Source organism: Chaetodon trifascialis, chromosome 16 (genome assembly GCF_039877785.1).
Source record: "Chaetodon trifascialis isolate fChaTrf1 chromosome 16, fChaTrf1.hap1, whole genome shotgun sequence".
NCBI classification, from domain to species: domain Eukaryota; kingdom Metazoa; phylum Chordata; class Actinopteri; order Chaetodontiformes; family Chaetodontidae; genus Chaetodon; species Chaetodon trifascialis.
In genome coordinates this window covers 10,774,958-10,795,629 of record NC_092071.1, presented here as the reverse complement: position 1 = coordinate 10,795,629, position 20,672 = coordinate 10,774,958, and the positions used below count along the sequence as shown (strand labels likewise).

Below are 20,672 nucleotides of genomic sequence, written 5' to 3'. Positions count from 1 at the left end.
CTTAATGACTGACTGTGTGTTTCTGAATCTTTCCAGTGTTGAATCTGACTGATTGTGCAGTGATGTCTTCAGGGTTTGTCGTGTTGTGTCTCCTGCTTCTTCACACTGGAGCTTTTGGCTTTAATATATTTGGAGGAGAGTCTCTGAATCACCAGGAGATCACTGAGAGCGCCATCTTAAATGCCACCGTGCAAACGTGCCGTGCCTTAGCCGTGGCCGAGGGCACAGACTTTACTTTTCCTGTAAGAAATAAAAGAATATATCATCTTTTCAACCTTTCAAATGACCAGAGCCTGTATTCTTAATAATAATGTGATGATACTGAAATAAAGGTGTGTGTGTGTGTGTGTGTGTGTGTGTGTGTGTGTGTGTGTGTGTGTGTGTGTGCGCGCAGCCACAGCCTTTTACTGCCGAGTCTGTCGCCGCTGCCTGTCAAGCACCCAAATCGACCAAGACATTTGTCCAAACCATCAAACTGATCCAAAAAAAGAATAAGCGCATCGACTATCGGCATTTCTTCAACCCACAGTATCACTTTGACAATGAGAAGTTTTCAGAGGGAAGGAAAATCATCACAGATGGATTATCAGCTGTGAAGATCGGCAACAAGCGAGAGAACTTTGAGGTGGCGAGAGAAATACTGGGAGAAATCTTACATACTTTGCAGGTACTATTATTTCTTCATTTTCGTACACAAATGTTATTCTTTAAATTGTATTCACTGCTGTTTGTTTCATTTCACTTCTTTAAAGGAAGTTCAGAAAAGGTGATTTCATACATAAAGATATAACAGAGATGCTGCTTTTGACATGTTGTAACTGTTAATCTCTTTTTTGAATAATAGGATTTCTACAGTCATAGTAACTGGGTGGAAATGGAAAACAAACTACCAAACTCCAATCTGATCAAACCAGGCACCAGCATTGGCACCATAGCAGGTAAAGAGATCGTGTAATGTGTGTTTGGCTGTGTTACTGAAATGGAAAACAGAAACCCAGATGAGATGTGATAAGACATCATTTTACAAAACACTGACGAAATGCCTGTATTTTCTTTTCCACAGCTGAATGCAGAGCAACCTGCCGCAACTGTGATGGAAATGACTGTAGAAACAACATTTTGGAGGATATCCAAAAGGAAAAGATACTTATCTCAGGGTATTTTTCTTTCCTGGGTACCAAACCAAAAGGTAAATGGCCTACTCATACCTGCAAACCTCAAGAAACACTTCTTATGTCACAGTAACCTGACATAGCAGGTGGTTTGTTACACAGAATAATAATAAAAATTGCTGCTTAAATATGCAAAAAAAAGTCAACTTGAGCCATTTTCAGATGATCATTGCAAAGCTCTGGCAGCATGGCATGCAAATCTTATGAAAAGGTATTTGACGATGTGTACGCAGTCTTTTGGAAATGCCAGAATGTTCCATGTTTAGCATCTACATCATTATTACCGTACTTGCACAAATGTTCAATTTGATCACTGTGGTTCAAAAAAATCAAAATTCTTTTGTGTTAACAAACTCTGAACCAATAAAAGCAAACAGCAACCTCCAGGGCTGAAACAATGAAGCCAACGTCCAAGTACCAAAAACTGCAGTTCCTCGAATGGCCACTTGAGGGTGGTTCCAAATACAAGTCATTCCCTGTAAACCCCCCCTATTAAAATGCCCAACTTTACAGCAGAAATAAACATGTTTACAGCCTGATACAAAGAACAGTTTTATATACATTGTTTCCCCATTCGTTCATCCTTAAAACATCTCCAGTACGCCCTCTTAAGGTCCTCTCCTAACATTCGCTACAGTTCATTGTTTGGTTCCTAACATGTTATGGGGACATTTGGGAAAAGTCTATTATTATTATTATTGTTATTATGTCACTGCCAATTAAACTTAACATAGACAGCAAAATAATTAATTTAACTATATTTACTCCTTTGCGCACTGCATTGTTAGAGAATGGCTCAAACATTTGATGTTTTTTAGTATGCATAGCCCTTGTTTTGAGTGTATTTAATTTTGGCACTTTCCAGCGTGAACACTCAAAACCTGCTTGAATTAGTTTGTAGTATCAATTTGGGACATAACTCTAAAAACACTTTCCAGTTTTTGTTGACCTCTTGAGGTCACCAATGTCAAAGAGGATTCATCCGTTGGGTCTGCGAACCATAAATGTCTGTGCAAAGTTTCATTGCAATCCATTAATTAGTTTTTAGGATATTTGAGTTTGGACCAAAGTGGTGGACCAACCGACACTAGCATTGTTATTTTGAGGCATGCTGCTGGTGGTGCTAAAAACATACACTGACATAGTCGATTGTCTCCGACCGGCGGTGGTGTTCTTTAAAGAAGAGGGATACGTAAAGCTGTATGAAACATTTTGCTCTTGATCTGCTTCTCATTCTGAACAGGAAAATGCAGTCATGGAGGATTACTTGATTCAACACGTTTCTTCGAACCGAAAGGTGGCATCAGCAAAGACACTCTCAGCTCTGATCATGGACATCTCCACAAAGCCGCCGCAAATTTGGCGATAGCTGCGACCAGTGAGCTGCTAGAGGACGTTCGAGGGGCTGCTGGCGACAGACCATTCCTACAGTATGAAACCCACTCTGCATGTTCCAGTTCAGTACTGTGAAGAGGGAAAGGTTTTTTTTATCTCTTTGTTTGATCCTTCTCTCTCCATCCCTCAGGATGATGGGAATCTCCAGAGGATCCAGTAAAGCTCTTTGTTTCGTGATAGACACGACAGGAAGCATGGGCGATGACATTGCAGCAGTGAGGAACGTCACTTCCTCTATAATCAACAGTAAAGTGGGAACCGAGGACGAGCCCTCGGTTTACATTCTTGTACCTTTCAATGATCCAGGTAGGATCTTAATGCTCCCAGAGTAGACTTTACAGTCCTTGTTTTGTTATTTTTTTGTCACTTTCTATACTATTAAGATTGATCAAATAAAATAACAGTATAATTTTGAGATAGTAAGACAAAGTTACAAACGCATAATAAGAATAAAATAATTTCCTTTCCTGTCTCCTCCAGATTTTGGGCCGCTAACGAGGACTACAGACCCAAACGCCTTCAAGAATGCCATTAATGCACTAACAGCAACCGGTGGAGGAGATGCTCCAGAAATGAGTCTTTCAGGACTTCGGGTGCTGCTTCAAAATCTACCTCTGCATAACTTGATAATATGAACAAAATATGAAGTCTGACTACAGCATCATGCATGGCTGTCATCTCTTGCTCATACAGCTGGCTTTAACTGGAGCTCCTCCTGGTTCTGAGATCTTCGTCTTCACGGATGCAGCTGCTAAGGACATAGACCTGAAGAGCTCAGTGACTGCACTCATCGAGCGGACCAGGACAGTGGTCAGTACTCACTGTAAAAAAAACAGCATATGGTGTAGAAAAAGACTTTGCAATAGTTGTATGTGAAGTAATAGGAAAGCATTTAAAAACTTAATGTAAAAACTGTAATAGATGCTATGAATGAGGCTGCACAGAGAAACAACTATGGACTGAGCTAAATGCTAATGTCAGCATGTCAAATTCACCATGTTCAACATAGCAGTTTAACGTGTTAGCATTGCTCACTAGCATTAAACACCAAGTGGTCCTCAGGCTATGGACATGTCATTAGCTTTGCAGGGATTTGATCATAAAAGCATTAAACAAATAAAAAAAAGTTCCTAGTTAAACAATATTGAATTTATAACATAATAACTTTATTCATATATTCTAATATTGTTGTCTTTACCCCTAAAATTCTCCCTCATCTGTTTTCTTTTCAGGTGAACTTCATGATTACTAATGTTCTGGGGTTTCGTCGTCGAAGACAGAGTGGTGACAGCCAGCAACAACAACTTGCTCGTGTAGCGACATCAGGAACTGAGCTGTACAAAGAACTGGCTCACACCTCAGGAGGTCAGGCTATTGAAGTCTCCAAGAGTGAGCTCCCTGTGGCCACCAGCATCATAACAGAGTCCTCCAGCTCCTCTCTGGTATGAACAAATGCACTCACTGGCCATTACCAGTGACTTTTCTAGACTTCCAAAAAATCAGTGGTGTCACCAGTTTCATTTAACCTCCTAGGTGACCCTTCTGCAGGCAGCCAGGAGTCCAGGAAAGGCTGAAAATTTCCAATTTGCAGTTGACGCGTCAGTAAGAAAGCTCACAATTTACATCACTGGGCGCTCTGTCACCTTTACTCTCATCAGTCCCTCAGGTGATACTTCGTTCCAGATTTAGTTATTTGTATTATTGTAGCAGTTAATAAGCATCAGTTTCCACCACAATTTCCACCCAGCTGTTCAAATTCTTGTCTTTGGCCCTATCTGGTGGTAGTATTAAGTATGACACTGTGTTATTGACACTGTCAATAACATGCTACTACTTCACAACAGATCTAAGAAACTGAGATGTTTCATTGTTGGAAATGCAAAATGTTTGTTTGCCTCTCGGTCTTTTAACCAGTGAGCTCCACTCATGCCATGGCTTTGCTTTTAGGTGTGTCTCAGGAAAGCACCAGCACAACAGGATCGCTGATCGCTGCGTCCCTGTCAGTGGGAAACTTCAAGACTCTGCAGCTAAAAACACAAGTGGGACAGTGGGAAATTAAAATGGTGTCAACAAATCCCTACACTCTGAAGGTCGTAGGTGAGACCTCCATGATTATGTGGCTGGCACACAAAATGAATACATAACTTCATAATTATTTTAGCTTTAACTATCGCTTGCTGTGAAGGGATGGTATGTGGAATAGTGTTGGACCTGCTGTTTTGTGGAGGCTTGAGCTTAGTTTGATGGTGATAAACATGCTTGAAAAGAACTGTAAATCTAATGAGTATTTACTAGTAATCACGCTAATACTGTCTTCTGCATGTAGCCTCTTTGGTTGAGTTTCTTTCTTGCAACTTCTTGAAACGCAGGTGAGACTGCCATTGACTTCCTGTTTGAGTTTTTGGAAACATCTCAGAGCCCGCTTGGAGGTTTTGATGTTGTAGACAACCGTCCCAAAGCTGGTAAAGGAAACAGAACTTTGTGATGTGCCAAAGCAGTTTCATCTACTTCATGCTTGCATGCTTCAGTGGACTTCTTCTTTTTCTCAAGGTGTTAATGGTAGTCTGATGGTGACCTTAACCGGGACTGACTCGGCCACAGTGACAGAAGTGGTTCTGGTTGAATCATCTGGATCAGGACAAGTCAATGGCAGCGTGGAGGCTCAGGGTGGAGGAGACTTCTTAGCTCATTTCGACAAAATACCATCGGAGGAGTTTGTGGTACTCGTGAAGGGGCAGAACAGCGATGGTTCCTCCAAATCGTCCTCAACGACCTTCCAAAGGCAGTCAAACACCAACATCAGGGCGTCTGCTCTGACTGTTACTGCTGTAAGTGAAACTGATCCATCTAAAAACCTGATATGACTTTGAAGATTGGTTGCACTGCTGCAGTCCTTTAATTATATGACTGATGCTGACAGTTTACCACTTTCCTTCCTTTTCCTTTCTCTTTTAGGCCGATTCAAATGGCGTCTTAGAACCAGGAAAGTCGCTTTCAGTTCCCTTCTCTGTGACGACCAGTGGTGCAGGAGGAGACTTCAGCATCCAAGCTACTAATGACCAAGGTTTTAGTTCAACGGTCCCGTCCACTCTGTCCCTGGGAACCGCAGGCAGTGCTAACAGTACAGTGACCCTCACAGCACCTCTCAACACGCCGTCAGGTACTGATGTCACTCTGACCATTGAGGCCAAGGCTCCAGGAGGCACAGACACCAACTATGCTGTGCTGCGTTTCACGGTCCTTACAACGGTAACTCTTTGTCAGGAATTGTTAAGACTCTGAATAATCTCTCTATCTTTTTTAATCCCTTCATCATTGTGTTTATTGGTTGAATCACTGATGTGAAACCTGACTCTATCTACTTTTACTTCTCCTCATAGGTGACTGACTTCACTCATCCAGTGTGTAAGCTGCTCAGCCTGCAGTCCAACTGCTCTGCAGCCTGCAGCCTGTTGATGTGGGAGCTGTCTGTTCAGGTGACTGACGATGCTGAAGGGACGGGTGTCGACCGTGTTAGCCTCAAGCAGGGCAACGGTACCATTAACACCACCCTGGCTGCTAGCAACGAGAACATAACACTTGTGTCCTACAATGCGTCCTGCTGTTCGCCTGATGTGGAGCTGCTGGTTGTGGATCAAGTGGGCAATGTAGGCTCCTGTTCCTACAGTGTCCGGAGTACGTCCACCGGTAATCCACAGCCTCCGACAGCAGCACCTACTGTGTCTTCATCCACCAAAACTGTTCAGTCTTTTCTGCTTTGCCTCATCATCATGATTCTCGGGCTCAATTTACCTTTTGACATTCAGATCCACTGATTGTTGACGTGTGGTGGTGAATAGTTACAGTTTAAAATGCTCTCTTGACTTTGGAAAATCAACTATGCACTCAGTTGACAATTTATGAAGTGCTTGTAGGTTAAACTAACACAGTCGATAACCAACTCTGCAATAAATCCTATGAATTAGTTTGCAGAAGGTGACATTGTCAGCTTTGTGTTCATTGAGGAGGTTGTAGTTTGTTGTGTTGTTGAACTGTATTGTGTTATACTGACAGGTGTGTTTGATTTTTGGTCTACCTTCCTTGGTACATTTATTTGATCTTTCAAAATTAGATATATATCTCAGGGAGAAAATTCTATTATTTATCTGCATAATTGTTAACAATCCAATGTCATTCAATAAACCTGTCTGTGTGGAGCTGCATAGATTCAGAATCAGTCGGAATGAAGCAACGTGTGATTATCCACACTATATAAATAAAACACCATCAATAGTTGTTATCACCAAATTGTGACCAAAATAAAATAAACAAAAGCTTGTATAGAAAACGGAAAGAAGCACTTTCCAAACATACACTCCTCTATTGTCTCATATGGGGGGGAGCAGAGAACAGCAGATAACAGGTTTGAAACCATTAGAGCTCCCTCTAGTGGAGGAAGAATGAGCAAGCCTCACTTACATCAAATTGTCACTTCCACATGTCACCATAAATAATCCTTAAACTATTTAAGACAAGCAAGAATACAAGACCTGTATACAAGACCCCCCCCCAAATTATGCAATTTCTCACATTAGTGATGGGACTGGTGGCCCAAAAAAAGAGGCACCCCCTCTGGCATACAGTGTGATTTTGAATTGATAAACCCTTATAAACCTGTTTGGCCATCCACGGTGACAAATAATGAGAGAGAGATCACGAGTAAAACAAGTTATATCACATCACTGATTAAGGATATTCTCCCACAACAACAATAATACAAACAGAATATTTTAGTTTTATTTTAGAATATTTAATATATATGTATATGTATTTAATATCTTAGAATATTAAAAAAAAAAGAACAATTTAGTTAATATATAATCAATATAATCAATCAATAATATCAATCAATATAATATAATCAATTCATTCATTCATTCATTCATAAAAGGCTGGCCACACACATACTTTAGAAATTAAAACTAAAAAATCAGGGTAAGAAAAAAAAAAATCTCTGTGGAACAAAACTTCCCAAATTAAGACTACCCACATCTCAGGAAATAGACAGGCGTTAACACATGTTATTCAGTGGGTCAGTCCACCACCAGTCCAAACTGCAATATCTGTACAATTGCTGATATTTGTACAGACATTCATGGTGCCCATAGGATGAAGCATACTGACTTTACTGCCCCCCTCACTTTGCCTCTTTGCTCGAGGTTCGCATTTGTAGTTTTGAGTGAAACATCTCAACAACTGTTACTTGCATTCTCATGAAATTAGGCACTGACATTCGTGTTGATTTGATGAAATTCTCACAAAACTATTGACATTCTTGTCCTTCTCAGCTGTATTTAATGCTTTGTGCTGATTAATAAGTATTAGTATGCTATTATGCTAATCTAACATTGCTGCACATTAGGCTACACCTGCTTAACATCAGCATGTTAGCATTTGTGCATAGTGCTGCCAGTGCAGCTATTCCCTCACAAGTCCAGTAAGATAGTTGAGTAGGCATAGCTGTAGAAAGAATTTCCTATCAGTTTCCATTGTATGTATCACAAATATCAGATGCTGTCAGTCTACCTGTGGGTGTAGCGGAAAGGACTGAAAGTCTTCGTCTGAAAATGGAGGACCCAACAGAGTGCTCTGTGGTTTACTTCTTTCAACAGTAACCTTGAATGAACCAACCAATTTGCATCTGCACAGTATCTGCCTGCAGTGTTTGCTTTGATCTGTGTCAGTGTGTGTTTTCCTTTTACTTTCAGCTCTTGCCAATCAGATTTTTTTCTTTTCTTTTCTTTTCTTTTCTTTTCTTTTCTTTTCTTTTCTTTTCTTTTCTTATTTATTGTGAATAAAGAAGAGTTTATTGTCTCTGCATCCAAAGCGCCATGTTCACTCAAAACTTCACATTCTTCTTATATGGTTAATGACACATAACACATATCAACTGATGTACATTTCAGTTATGCATTGCAAAGTTTGTTTTTTGTGTCATGAGTTCACAGTGTTGTGTATTGGGAAATTGTCACTGAACTTTCCATCAGTGCCACCCTTGAGTCCACGACGGCCTATTTTCTGCCGCAGAGGTCAGCCAGGCAACAAGTTTGGCAGAAGTTCATCAGTTCTCTGTGTGTTGGTCTACCTGACTACCTACTACTTAAGCTCTGAAGCTGAAAAATTAAGCCAACACTGAAGCGCCAATAACTGTCGTTCTTCAAATGGCCACTTGTGCCTGGTGCCAAAGTCCCCATAAACCCCCATATTAAAATGCCCAACTTTGCATCAGAAATCAAACCTGTTTACAACCTGGTACAAAAAACGGTTTTCTTACCACTAATTTTCCTGCTGATGACAACTCCTATTTTTTGGAGTCAGGCACTGCCAAGATGGTGACAGCCCGAGCAACTGTCACTGAGCTTCACAAAGGCTCTTTAGAGCCTATGGGTGAAATTCTATACACTCTACATTGACACTGATGATCCCCTTCTCCACCCACCAGGTAAAAACAGGTGAACAAAAGGCATATTGGCAGGGAAGGGCGTTGTTGTCACAGTACACCTGTGCAGGCAGCAGATAAAAACAATCCATTTTAAAGGTTTATCTATCAATGTCTGGAATTCATTGTGTATTTTTTTTAATGTTTAAGATTTATTAATTCTAGCTTAGAGTAAAGGTTTACCAGAAATTAAATTGAAACTCCATAATTACTGTTTAAACAATGACTCTGCAAAACACAATGATCTGGAAGCACAGCAGTCATATGTACCAGAGTTCATATAGATTATTGCACATTTTAGTAAAGATTTTAGCTTTGTCATGAAAAAAATTAAGCCTCAAAGAAAAGATCTCCTTTTGTGGCATCAGTGTGGCAGTGCCTGTATTTCCGAACAATCCCGACATTGACATGCAACTGTTTATTAATGATTCCCCATTTGCAGAATCATACCAAAGCAACAGGTAGAACAAGTCCTGCATGACCCCGCCCTGACTGTGAATTTCAGAGCAGGTGTTGTCACAATATGAAAAGTTTATAGCATGACAAGAAGGACTAAGGTATAGTACTCTTCTAACTCGTTTAAGTAATTCCTGACAGACAGACATCAGATTTGTTTGACTTTATGCAGACTGTAAATCCACATACTATGCATTCTTTGGTAAATTGTATGAAAGAAAATATTTTTGAGGTTTTTCTTCTTGCAAGACTTCCAGTCTGCTGTTATACACAAGCCTTAAAGTGTGAGTTTAAAGAGTTGATATGGAAATCTTTAGGCAGATATACATAAATGATTATTTTGTAAGTGGTCATGCTTTAATGTGAGATTTGAATGTTATTTAAACAGGACACTTGATAAAAATCTATTCTTCTGGGCATATGGAGACAAGCACTAGAGCTTTATGGTAATGCTGTATGTAAATTCTTGCTACATAAAGCAGGTCAGTGTAGGTATGAACTGATTCTTGGAGAGTTTGTGTCATTGGGATAAAGCTTCCCCCTGCAGCAAAACTGTTTGGCTTTTAGCATTATAGGTCTACAGCACTGCTGGTATTATAGTCTGTTATTGTGTAGTGACAAGTGAGTTATAGAGTCATATCCAGGAAACACCAGCTGTCTCCTTGCTGTCATTTAAACCAAACTCTTTTACTAAAAAAACAGAAAGTTCAAAAAAAGAAACTAGAAAAGCATGGAATCATTTACCCTCACTCGCCTGCAGTATTTGTGACCATAAACATGCCCGTATGAATTTAGCAGACTGTAGGAACTTTTGAGAGCTCCTTTGGTTAATGGTTAAAGAACCAATAACTGATGACTCCTCTCTCAGGTGATGAACCACTGAAGGAGAACAGAGTGAAATAAATTTGTGTCTATCTTCCTCAGAGTATTCGACAGGCCGAGGAGTGATGTCTTCAGGGTTGGCTGTGCTGTGTCTCCTACTCCTGCACACTGGAGCTCAGGGCTTTGGGATATTGCCAGGAGACTCCCTGAATCACCTGGAAATTACAGAGAGAGCCATTTTAAATGTCACTGTGCAGGTGTGCCGTGCTCTGGCCCAGGCTGAGGGGACAGACTTCACTATTCCTGTAAGTATTCCCTTAAATTAACTTATTCTTTTAACCAGAAATGAGTACACCTCTTAGTAATATTTGACTTTGTGTGTGCAGGCGAAGCCTTTCACTGCAGAGGCTGTCGCTGTAGCCTGTGGAGCGCCAAAATCAGCCAAGAGTTTCCGCCAAGCCATCACATTCATCACACTGAGGAATATACGGGTGGACATTCGTCATGCCCTTAATGCAAGCTTCCACTTTGATGATGAAATGTTTATTCAAGGAAGGAAAATCATCACTGAGGGAGTAGTGGCTGTCAAGGCAAGCAACAAGCAGGAAAACTATGAGGCAGCCAGGCAGAAACTGGGAGAAATTTGTCATCCTCTACAGGTATTTATCATTGCTTTGAGAAGTTTTACTAGAACTGGTTTTAACTCAAAGGAATTTATTGGATTATTAACCCTCATCTTCTTTTGTCAACTTGAAGGACTTCTACAGTCATAGTAACTGGGTGGAGCTGGGTAACAAGCTCCCAAACTCCAATCTGATCAGATCAGACACCAGCATTGGTAACATAGCAGGTAAGGATGGCGTGACGTGACATCTGTGTTTGGCTGTGTGGGGAATGATGGGGAATGTAGATTGGATGTGTTTGTAGAGAAACAGAAGAAGAAAACATAACTGAAGTGTTGATTTGTACTTCTGCAGAGGAGAGCAGGGCGACGTGCCGCAACTGTGATGGAGATGACTGCAGGAACAACATCTTGGAGGACATCAAAGAGGAGGGGATCCTGGTCTCAGGATATTTCAGTGTTGTGCCTTTAGTCTCCACCAAACCTAAAGGTAAAGGATTCATTCAACCACTAAAGTCACAGTATTGTACTTTCAGCATTCAGCACTGACTCAGGTGGTCCACATCCACATGTTTTTGAGATTTCTACTCTATGGTTTCATTTTAATAGAACAGACACATTAACAACTTCTGTTATGTTAGCAGCACTGCAAGATGTTGTGAAATGGGCTAAACCATCCATCTATCCATTTTCTATGCCGCTTATCCCTTTCGGGGTCGCGGGGGGGCCAGAGCCTATCTCGGCTGTCAACGGGCGAGAGGCGGGGTACACCCTGGACCGGTCGCCAGCCGATCGCAGAGCACATACACACACCATTCACACTCACAGTCACACCTAGGGGCAATTTAGAGTCACCAATCAACCTAATGAGCATGTTTTTGGTCTGTGGGAGGAAGCCGGAGTACCCGGAGAGAACCCACACATGCACGGGAAGAACATGCAAACTTCACACAGAAAGGCCCAACCCGGGAATTGAACCTACGACCTTCTTGCTGTGAGGCACGCGCACTACCTGCTGCGCCACCGTGCAGCCATGGCCTAAACAGTATATAATGTATAATATATCCTTCCCTGACTAACCTGTTTTGTCATTAACAAGATCAACATAATACACCTTTCTGTTAGTTAACAGCTGACTAAAAGCCAACAGACCTCAACAGCCACCTTCATTCAATGTTTCCCATGTTTCATTGTCACTTTGTCTGCGGGGTCACCTTGCATTCACCATTCACCGTTACAGATTTCTGCTTTAAAGGTGCCGCGAGCACAGCATGAGGTGAAATGTTCACACTGTTGCACGGAAATCTCATCTGTGCATCATGAACTTCTCTGTTAAAGCTTTGTTTTCCCTCTTCTTTTGTTGTGCCCATATGCTTTTCCTCATGTTGTGTTTTCTGTCTCTGAGACATTTTCCACCCCCTCCTATTGAGTTATTGCTCTGAGTCAGCTGTGTAGACTGCTGCCACGTGTGTCTCTCCAAACAGAGACATCATCATGGCTGTCGGCTTATTCTCTCAAAACATTCATGACATGATTCAAGTGAAAACTCTCACTAATAGCTGCATAGTGTCTAAAATGTCTAAAAATGATCTACAGAAATAAAAGCATGTATTTAACCGGTGGAATACTCCTCAGAAAATTTTGATATCTTTCTCTCTTGCTATTTGTTTGAAAGGAAAATGCAGTCATGGAGGAGCAGTTGATCAAACAAGTAAAATCGAGCCTAAAGGTGGCATCAACAAAGACACTTTCGATGCCAGCCACGGATATCTCCACACAGATGCCGCAAATTTGGCGATAGCTGCAACCAGCGAGTTGCTAGAGGACATTCGAGGGGCTGCTGGCGACAGACCATTCCTCCAGTATGAAATCCACTCTGCATGTTTCAGTTATGGACTGTAAAGAGGTAGTTCTAAGTTTTTTCCATGTATTTGTTTAATCTGTCTCTCTCCGTCCCTCAGGATGATGGGAATCTCCAAAGGATCCAGTAAAGCTCTTTGTTTCGTGATTGACACCACAAAAAGCATGAGTGATGACATCGCAACAGTGGCAAATGTCACTTCCTTTATAATCAACAGTGAAGTGGGAACAGAGAATGAGCCGGCACTTTACATTTTTGTACCTTTCAATGATCCAGGTAAGGATCTTTAAGAGGTGGCAAATTATCTCTTTGCATGTGGAAAGATGCTCATCACAAACAAGCATCATCTTGGTGCTTGCTTGAAAATTTTGAAATGTTGCCAAAGGAAATAATTTTCACGTGTCCTCCTGGAGTTGAAGAATAACAAAATTTCTTCCTGTCTCCGAATGAACTCCAGATTTTGGGCCACTGATAAAGACTACAGACCCAAAAGTCTTCAAGACTGTTATTGATTCACTATCAGCATCTGGAGGAGGAGATGAGGAGGAACTGAGTCTTTCAGGGCTTCAGGTGCTGTGATGTGTGACTTCAAAATCTGCCCCAAAAAGCTTGTTAATGTGTAAACAACTGTCCTTTCTATCCCGTGCTCTCCTCGCACAGCTGGCTTTAGCTAGTGCTCCTTCAAACTCTGAGATCTTCCTCTTCACGGATGCAGGAGCTAAAGACAAACACCTGAAAAGCACAGTGATAGCACTCATAGAGCGCACTCAATCAGTGGTGAGTATCTAATCTACATGTCAGGCATTATGATTTTAGAATTTTCTTAATGACAGGTAATAATAATAATAATAATAATAATAATAATAATAATAATAATATACCATCTATGGAAGAATTGATGCTTTTTGTACTTTTTATAGAGGTAACCATACTCTTTTCTGAGTTGGTTAACCTAGTTTCCATTCCCCTTTCTTAAGTGCAGGTGAACTTCATGATTTCGACGTTGCCCAGTCGCAGGAGACGGAGGGATGACAGTCAGCAGCAACACAGCAGGATAAAGGAATCTGATGCCCAGCTGTACAGAGACCTGGCTCAGGCCTCAGGAGGTCAGGTTATTGAAGTCACAAAGAGTGAGCTCCCTGTGGCCATCAGCATCATAACAGAGTCCTCCAGCTCCTCTCTGGTAATAACACAAAGACCTCATTACCAGTTATTTTGGCAATTTGAGGATTTCAGCTGAATCATCTGCTTAATGTGGTCCCCAGGTGACCCTTCTGCAGGCAGCCAGGAGTCCAGGAAGAGCAGATACTTTCACCTTTATCGTTGATGAAACAGTAATAAACCTCACAGTTTACATCACTGGACACTCCGTCACTTTCACTCTCATCAGCCCGTCAGGTAACACAGCCTTTTTTAAGTTCAATATTTCCTCTTCATGAAAGCTACACTTAGGGCTTCATGTGTCTTATTTTAGCCCAAGTGTGCCATTACATTGATTTCAAATCATCCCAATTTCTTTGCAGAGCATTGGCAGTCCCTATTGTTCCCCTCTGCAGATTGTTATGGAATTTGCTTGAGAGCCTCATGCAACAAAACAGCATTTATTAAGATTATATTAACAGCTGAATGCTAGACTGTCATTCATTTGACAGCATATGAATTGAATTCATTCAATCTGATTTTATACCTTGTTGCATTGGTGCAAAGAGAAAAAGGCTGCCAGAAAAGCCTCACAAATGATAATTCTAAGACGAATAAGAAAATCCTTAAAAGAAATCCGGTTTTCTACAGGAATATCCATCCATCCATCCATCCATTTTCTCCCGCTTCATCCGGGGCCGGGTCACGGGGGGGGGCAGTCTGAGCAGGGATGCCCGAACTTCTCTCTCCCCGGACACTTTCCCCAGCTCTTCCGGGGGGATCCCGAGGCGTTCCCAGGCCAGCCGAGTGACATAGTCATGCTAGCATGTCCTGGGTCTTCCCCGGGGCCTCCTCCCTGTGGGACATGCCTGGAACACCTCCTTAGGGAGGGGAGCGCCCTGCCACCCTGCGGAGGAAACTAATTTCAGCCGCTTGTATCCGGGACCTCGTTCTTTCGGTCATGACCCAAAGTTCATTGACCATAGGTGAGGGTAGGAACGTAGATTGACCGGTAAATCGAGAGCTGAGCCGAAAGGCTCAGCTCCTTCCTCATCACGACAGACCGGTACAGTGACCGCATTACTGTAGCCGCTGCACCAATCCGCCTGTCAATCTCACGCTCCATCCTTCCCTCACTTATGAGCAGGATCCCAAGATACTTAAACTCCTCCACTTGAGGAAGGAACTCTCCCCCAACCTGAAGGAAGCAAGCCACCTTTTTCCAGTCAAGAACCATGGCCTCGGACTTGGAGGTGCTGACTCTCATCCCAGCTGCTTCACACTCGGCTGCGAACCGCCCTAGTGCATGCTGAAGGTCCTGGCTCGAGGGAGCCAACAAGACAACATCATCCGCAAAAAGCAGAGACCAAATCTGCTGGCTCCCGAACCAAACACCCTCTGGCCCCTGGCTGCGCCTAGAAATTCTGTCCATAAAAATGATGAACAGAACTGGTGACAAAGGGCAGCCCTGCCGGAGTCCAACATGCACTGGGAACAGGTCCAACTTACTGCCGGCAATGTGGACCAAGCTCCTGTTCCAGTTGTACAGGGACTGTACAGCCCTCAACAGAGGGCCTCCAACCCCATACTCCTGGAGCACCTCCCACAGAATGACGCGAGGGACACGGTCAAATGCCTTCTCCAAGTCCACAAAGCACATGTGGACTGGTTGGGCAAACTCCCATGAACCCTCAAGCACCCTGTGGAGGGTATAGAGCTGGTCCAGTGTTCCACGGCCAGGACGAAAAAAACGCATTGTTCCTCCTGAATCCGAGGTTCGACTATCGGCCGGATCCTCCTCTCCAGTACCCTGGAATAGACTTTCCCAGGAAGGCTGAGGAGTGTGATCCCCCGATAGTTGGAACACACCCTCCGGTCCCCCTTTATAAAAAGAGGGACCACCACCCCAGTCTGCCAGTCCAGAGGCACCATCCCCGACTGCCAGGCGATGTTGCAGAGACGTGTCAACCAAGACAGTCCTACAACATCCAGAGACTTGAGGTACTCAGGGCGGATCTCATCCACCTCCGGTGCTTTACCACCGAAGAGCTTGCGAACTACCTCAGTGACTTCAGCCCCGGTGATGGATGAATCGACCTCCAAGTCCCCAGTCTCTGCTTCCTCTACAGAAGACATGACAGTGGGATTGAGGAGATCCTCGAAGTATACCTTCCACTGCCCGACAATATCCCCAGTCGAGGTCAACAGCTCCCCATCTCCACTGTAAACAGTGTTGACAGAAAGCTGCTTCCCCTTCCTGAGGCGCCGAACAGGTTTGCCAGAATTTCCTCGAGGCTGACCAGTAGTCCTCCTCCATGGCCTCCCCAAACTCCTCCCAGACCCGAGTTTTTGCTTCTACAACCACCCGAGCTGGCGCACGCTTGGCCTGCTGGTACCCGTCAGCTGCCTCAGGAGTCCCATGAGCCAACCAGGCCCGATAGGACTCCTCCTTCAGCTTTATGGCATCCCTTACTTCCGGTGTCCACCACCAGGTTCGGGGATTGCCGCCACGACAGGCACCGGCGACTGTCTGTCCCGCTTCCTCCCCTGCCAGCGAATCCAACTCACCACCAGGTGGTGATCAGTTGACAGCTCAGCCCCTCTCTTTACCCGAGTGTCCAAGACATACCGCCGAAGGTCAGATGATACGACTACAAAGTCGATCATTGACCTCCGGCCTAGGGTGTCCTTGTGCCACGTGCACTGATGGACACCCTTATGCTTGAACATGGTGTTCGTTATGGACAAACTGTGGCTAGCACAGAAATCCAATAACAGAACACCACTCGGGTTCAGATCGGGGAGGCCGTTCCTCCCAATCACACCCCTCCAGGTATCACTGTCGCTACCCACGTGAGCGTTGAAGTCCCCCAGCAGAACAATGGAGTCCCCGGTTGGAGCACTTTCCAGTACCCCTCCCAGGGACACCAAGAAGGCCGGGTACTCTGCACTGCTGTTCGGCCCATAGGCTGAAACAACAGTGAGAGACCCATCCCCGACCCGAAGGCGCAGGGAAACGACCCTCTCGCTCAGCGGGGAGAACTCCAACACATGGCGGCTGAGCTGGGGGGCTATAAGCAAGCCCACACCAGTTCGCCGCCTCTCACCACGGGCAACTCCAGAGTAGAAGAGAGTCCAGCCTCTCTCAAGGAGTTGGGTTCCAGAGCCCAGACTGTGCATGGAGGTGAGCCCGACTATCTCTAGCCGGTATCGCTCAACCTCCTGCACTAGCTCAGGCTCTTTCCCCCCCAGCGAGGTGACAGTCCATGTCTCCAGAGCCAGGGTTTGGGTTGCCGGGCCCCCGCCCACGACTGCCACCCATATCACATAGCACCGGCCCCTTCTGATCCTTCCTGCAGGTGGTGGGCCTACGGGAAGGCGGGCCCACGTTGCTCCTTCGGGCTGTGCCTGGCCGGGTCCCGTGGGCAAAGATCCAGCCACCAGGCGCTCGCCTGCGAGCCCCAACCCCAGGCCTAGCTCCAGGATGGGGCCACGGTGACGCAAATCCGCGCGATGTACGCTTCCTTGATTGTTTTTCTGTCATAAGGGGCTTTTGAACCGCTCTTAGTCTGACCCGTCACCTAGAACCTGTTTGCCTTGGGAGACCCTACCAGGGGCATTAAGCCCCGGACAACATAGCCTCTAGGATCATTCGGGTGCTCAAACTCCTCCACCACGATAAGGTGTCGGTTCAAGGAGGAGTCTACAGGAATAATTAATAGGAAAGATGATCTGGTGATGATGGAACTACCAATCACTCATTCAATCAGTTATATTCTTTTCCAAATAATATGAAAATGTTTTTATGTGAAAGAATAAATGCAGCACATCTAATTGTCAGTATGTTGCATAATGGATTCTTATGACCTTGTGCCGTTCAGCCTTCTTATTATTGCCTTTTGTTTGAAGGTAAATCTCAGCAAAGCAGCGACACAACAGGATCATTGATCACTGCATCCCAGTCAGTTGGAAACTTCATTACTCTGCGACTAATAAAAGAAGCTGGACAATGGGAAATGAAGATGGCGTCAAATAATTCCTACACGCTGAAGGTCATAGGTGAGAACTCCATTCTCCAAACTATGACTGTCATTACATGAATTTTTACCAAATCCATCCATGAAACTTTGGTAATGTGTGACATTCATATTCAAATTTCAGATTGTGGTCTTGTAAAAGGCTGCACGGTGGCGCAGCAGGTAGTGCGCGTGCCTCACAGCACGAAGGTTGCCGGTTCGATCCCCGGGTCAGGCGGGGCCTTTCTGTGTGAAGTTTGCATGTTCTTCCCGTGCATGCGTGGGTTCTCTCCGGGTACTCCGGCTTCCTCCCACAGACCAAAAACATGCTCATTAGGTTAATTGATGACTCTAAATTGTCCGTAGGTGTGAGTGTGAGTGTGAATGGTTGTTTGTCCTTGAATGTGGCCCTGCAATCGGCTGGCGACCGGTTCAGGGTGTACCCCGCCTCTCGCCCATTGTAGCTGGGATAGGCTCTAGCCCCCCGCAACCCCGAAAGGGATAGGCGGTATAGATAATGGATGGATGGATGGATGGTCTTGTGAAAGGTGGGCATCCAAACTCCACTGAGGAGCGTTAACTTTATCCAAGTGCATTTGTCCTTGCAGCTCATCCAGTTTAGTGTGTTTTGAGATGTAATGATGTGTAAGCGTCGTGTTAGTCTACTCTTTTATGTTATGTATGTTATTTATTTCTGAAAACAGAGGGACGTATGGTTGGTTCATTCAGCCCTTTTTTTGGTCATTTTTTTATTTGCAGGTCAGAGTCCTGTTGACTTCCTGTTTGACTTTGTGGAGATATCACAGGGCCCATTCAAGGGATTTGATGTTCTTGACACACGTCCCCCAGCTGGTAAAGGAAGCAATTAAGATGTGAATTTGATGATATGTTAATGTAACATAACATCATCAAGTCAGGCATCATTTTCTTTTTCTTTTAAGGTGTAAATGGCAGCTTGTTGGTGTCTTTAACGGGGACTGACTCTGGCACGGTGACAGAAGTCGCTCTGGTTGAATCGTCGGGGTCAGAGGAGATTAAAGGAGTTGTGGAACCACAGGGGGGCGGGAACTTTTTAGTGCAGGTAGACAGGATACCACCAGTAGTGTTCGTGGTGCGGGTGAGGGGGCGGGTTGATGGTGTTACCGCCAAAACCTCAGTAATCTTCCAAAGGCAGTCATCGACCAACTTCAGATCCTCCAATCTGACTATTACTGTGAGTACTCTTCCCACACCATCACTGTGTCACAGAAACATCCTATCAAACATGACAAGATATGCAGCAATGAAAACTTGAAATGTTTACTTTATAATAAAGTGTGAAAGAGCTTCATCACTACTCTTGTCTAATTCCCTCCATATTTAGGCTGATTCAAATAGCATCTTGACACCAGGACAACCATTCTCTGTGCCCTTCTCTGTGATGACCGATGGAACAGAGGGAAACTTTACCATCCGAGCCACCAACAACAGACGTTTTGACTCAACATTTCCAAGCAGTTTATTGGTGGAAGCTGGAAACAGCACTAATGGTACAGTGACCCTCTCAGCTCCTCTTAACACCCCATCAGGTACTGATGTCACCCTGACCATTGAGGCCGAAGCTCCTGGGGGCAAAGATACAAACTATGTTGTGCTGCGTGTCACCGTCATCAACACAGTAAGACCCCCGCTGAAGAATCACATTTATTTACAACAGTCTTTGGTTACTCTTTGTTTTACAGGTGTGGAATTTCCTTAGAAAACTTTGTAATTTGTAATTACATTATGCTCGTAATTAATTGACCCATTCAATAGCTTCTCCATTTTCCCTATAATTAGTCACAAATCACATAATAGTTTTCAGAAATCTTCTTGGAAGCTAATGTGAAATTTGTCAAAACCCACAAAATAAAGCATTCTGCATCTCGAAATGTCTTTACCTTCACACTTCACTGACATTAAACCTGATTTTATATACTTTTTCTTCTCCTCATAGATAACTGATTTCACTCATCCAGTGTGTCAGCTGCTCAGCCTGCAGTCCAACTGCTCTGAAAACTGCAGTTTGTTGATGTGGGAGCTGTCTGCTCAGGTGACTGACGGTGCTGATGGGACGGGTGTCGACCGCGTTAGCCTCAAACTGGGCAACGGCACCATGAACACCAGCCTGGCCGCTGGCAATGAGAACATAACACTTGTGTCCTACAGTGCATCGTGTTGTTCCCCTGATATGGAGCTGCTGGTTGTGGATCGGGTGGGTAATGTAGGCTCCTGTTTCTACACTCTCCGGGAAAGACCACCAGAGGCCATCTCTTTCTCCACCAAAGTCACTCAGTCACCACTTCTTTGCCTAAGCATAGTGGTGATAGGGCTCCATATACTAACAGAACTGGGCATCCAGTGACCCCATGTCAAAGTAGTGAATATTTAAAGCTGCATTACTCTGCACACAAGTAAATGTTATGATGATTTTTCTGATTGCTTTCCAACTAGCCTGGCAAATTAGCAGCCACTAATGAATAAAATCAAGCAAACACTTGCAAAGGGGGAGCTTCTTAAAATCCTCAAAGATCTATGCAGGACATTGAATTGTGGGAACATTTTGACCTTGCTGTGACAACGGTTACAAAGTTTTGTTTTTTTCTGGATTCTGTTTGGATTGTTGTCAAGTTCAGCTGAGTAACAGACATTTTACCTGCTGTTTTCCCCAGGATTCTCTCATAATTTACCC

The 20,672-nt window shown here is 43.9% G+C and overlaps 2 protein-coding genes across 2 annotated transcripts; both read left to right on the top strand.

Moving 5' to 3' along the window:
• Positions 1 to 40: 40 nt before the first annotated feature.
• On the top strand, positions 41 to 6,497 carry LOC139344775 (von Willebrand factor A domain-containing protein 7-like). The gene is made up of 15 exons (XM_070983149.1): positions 41 to 242; positions 395 to 667; positions 845 to 938; positions 1,064 to 1,189; positions 2,416 to 2,602; positions 2,698 to 2,873; positions 3,048 to 3,160; positions 3,261 to 3,377; positions 3,800 to 4,009; positions 4,101 to 4,233; positions 4,515 to 4,664; positions 4,937 to 5,029; positions 5,118 to 5,395; positions 5,523 to 5,816; positions 5,948 to 6,497. Exons 1-15 carry the CDS (start codon positions 63 to 65, stop codon positions 6,380 to 6,382), a joined length of 2,859 nt encoding a protein of 952 aa, XP_070839250.1. The 5' UTR covers positions 41 to 62; the 3' UTR covers positions 6,383 to 6,497.
• Positions 6,498 to 10,438: 3,941 nt separating this feature from the next.
• Positions 10,439 to 20,387, top strand: LOC139344723 (von Willebrand factor A domain-containing protein 7-like). The gene is made up of 15 exons (XM_070983073.1): positions 10,439 to 10,628; positions 10,710 to 10,982; positions 11,080 to 11,173; positions 11,301 to 11,435; positions 12,621 to 12,807; positions 12,907 to 13,082; positions 13,264 to 13,376; positions 13,467 to 13,583; positions 13,789 to 13,989; positions 14,072 to 14,204; positions 17,856 to 18,005; positions 18,722 to 18,814; positions 18,904 to 19,175; positions 19,326 to 19,619; positions 19,938 to 20,387. Exons 1-15 carry the CDS (start codon positions 10,449 to 10,451, stop codon positions 20,343 to 20,345), a joined length of 2,826 nt encoding a protein of 941 aa, XP_070839174.1. The 5' UTR covers positions 10,439 to 10,448; the 3' UTR covers positions 20,346 to 20,387.
• The last annotated feature ends 285 nt before the right edge of the window (positions 20,388 to 20,672 follow it).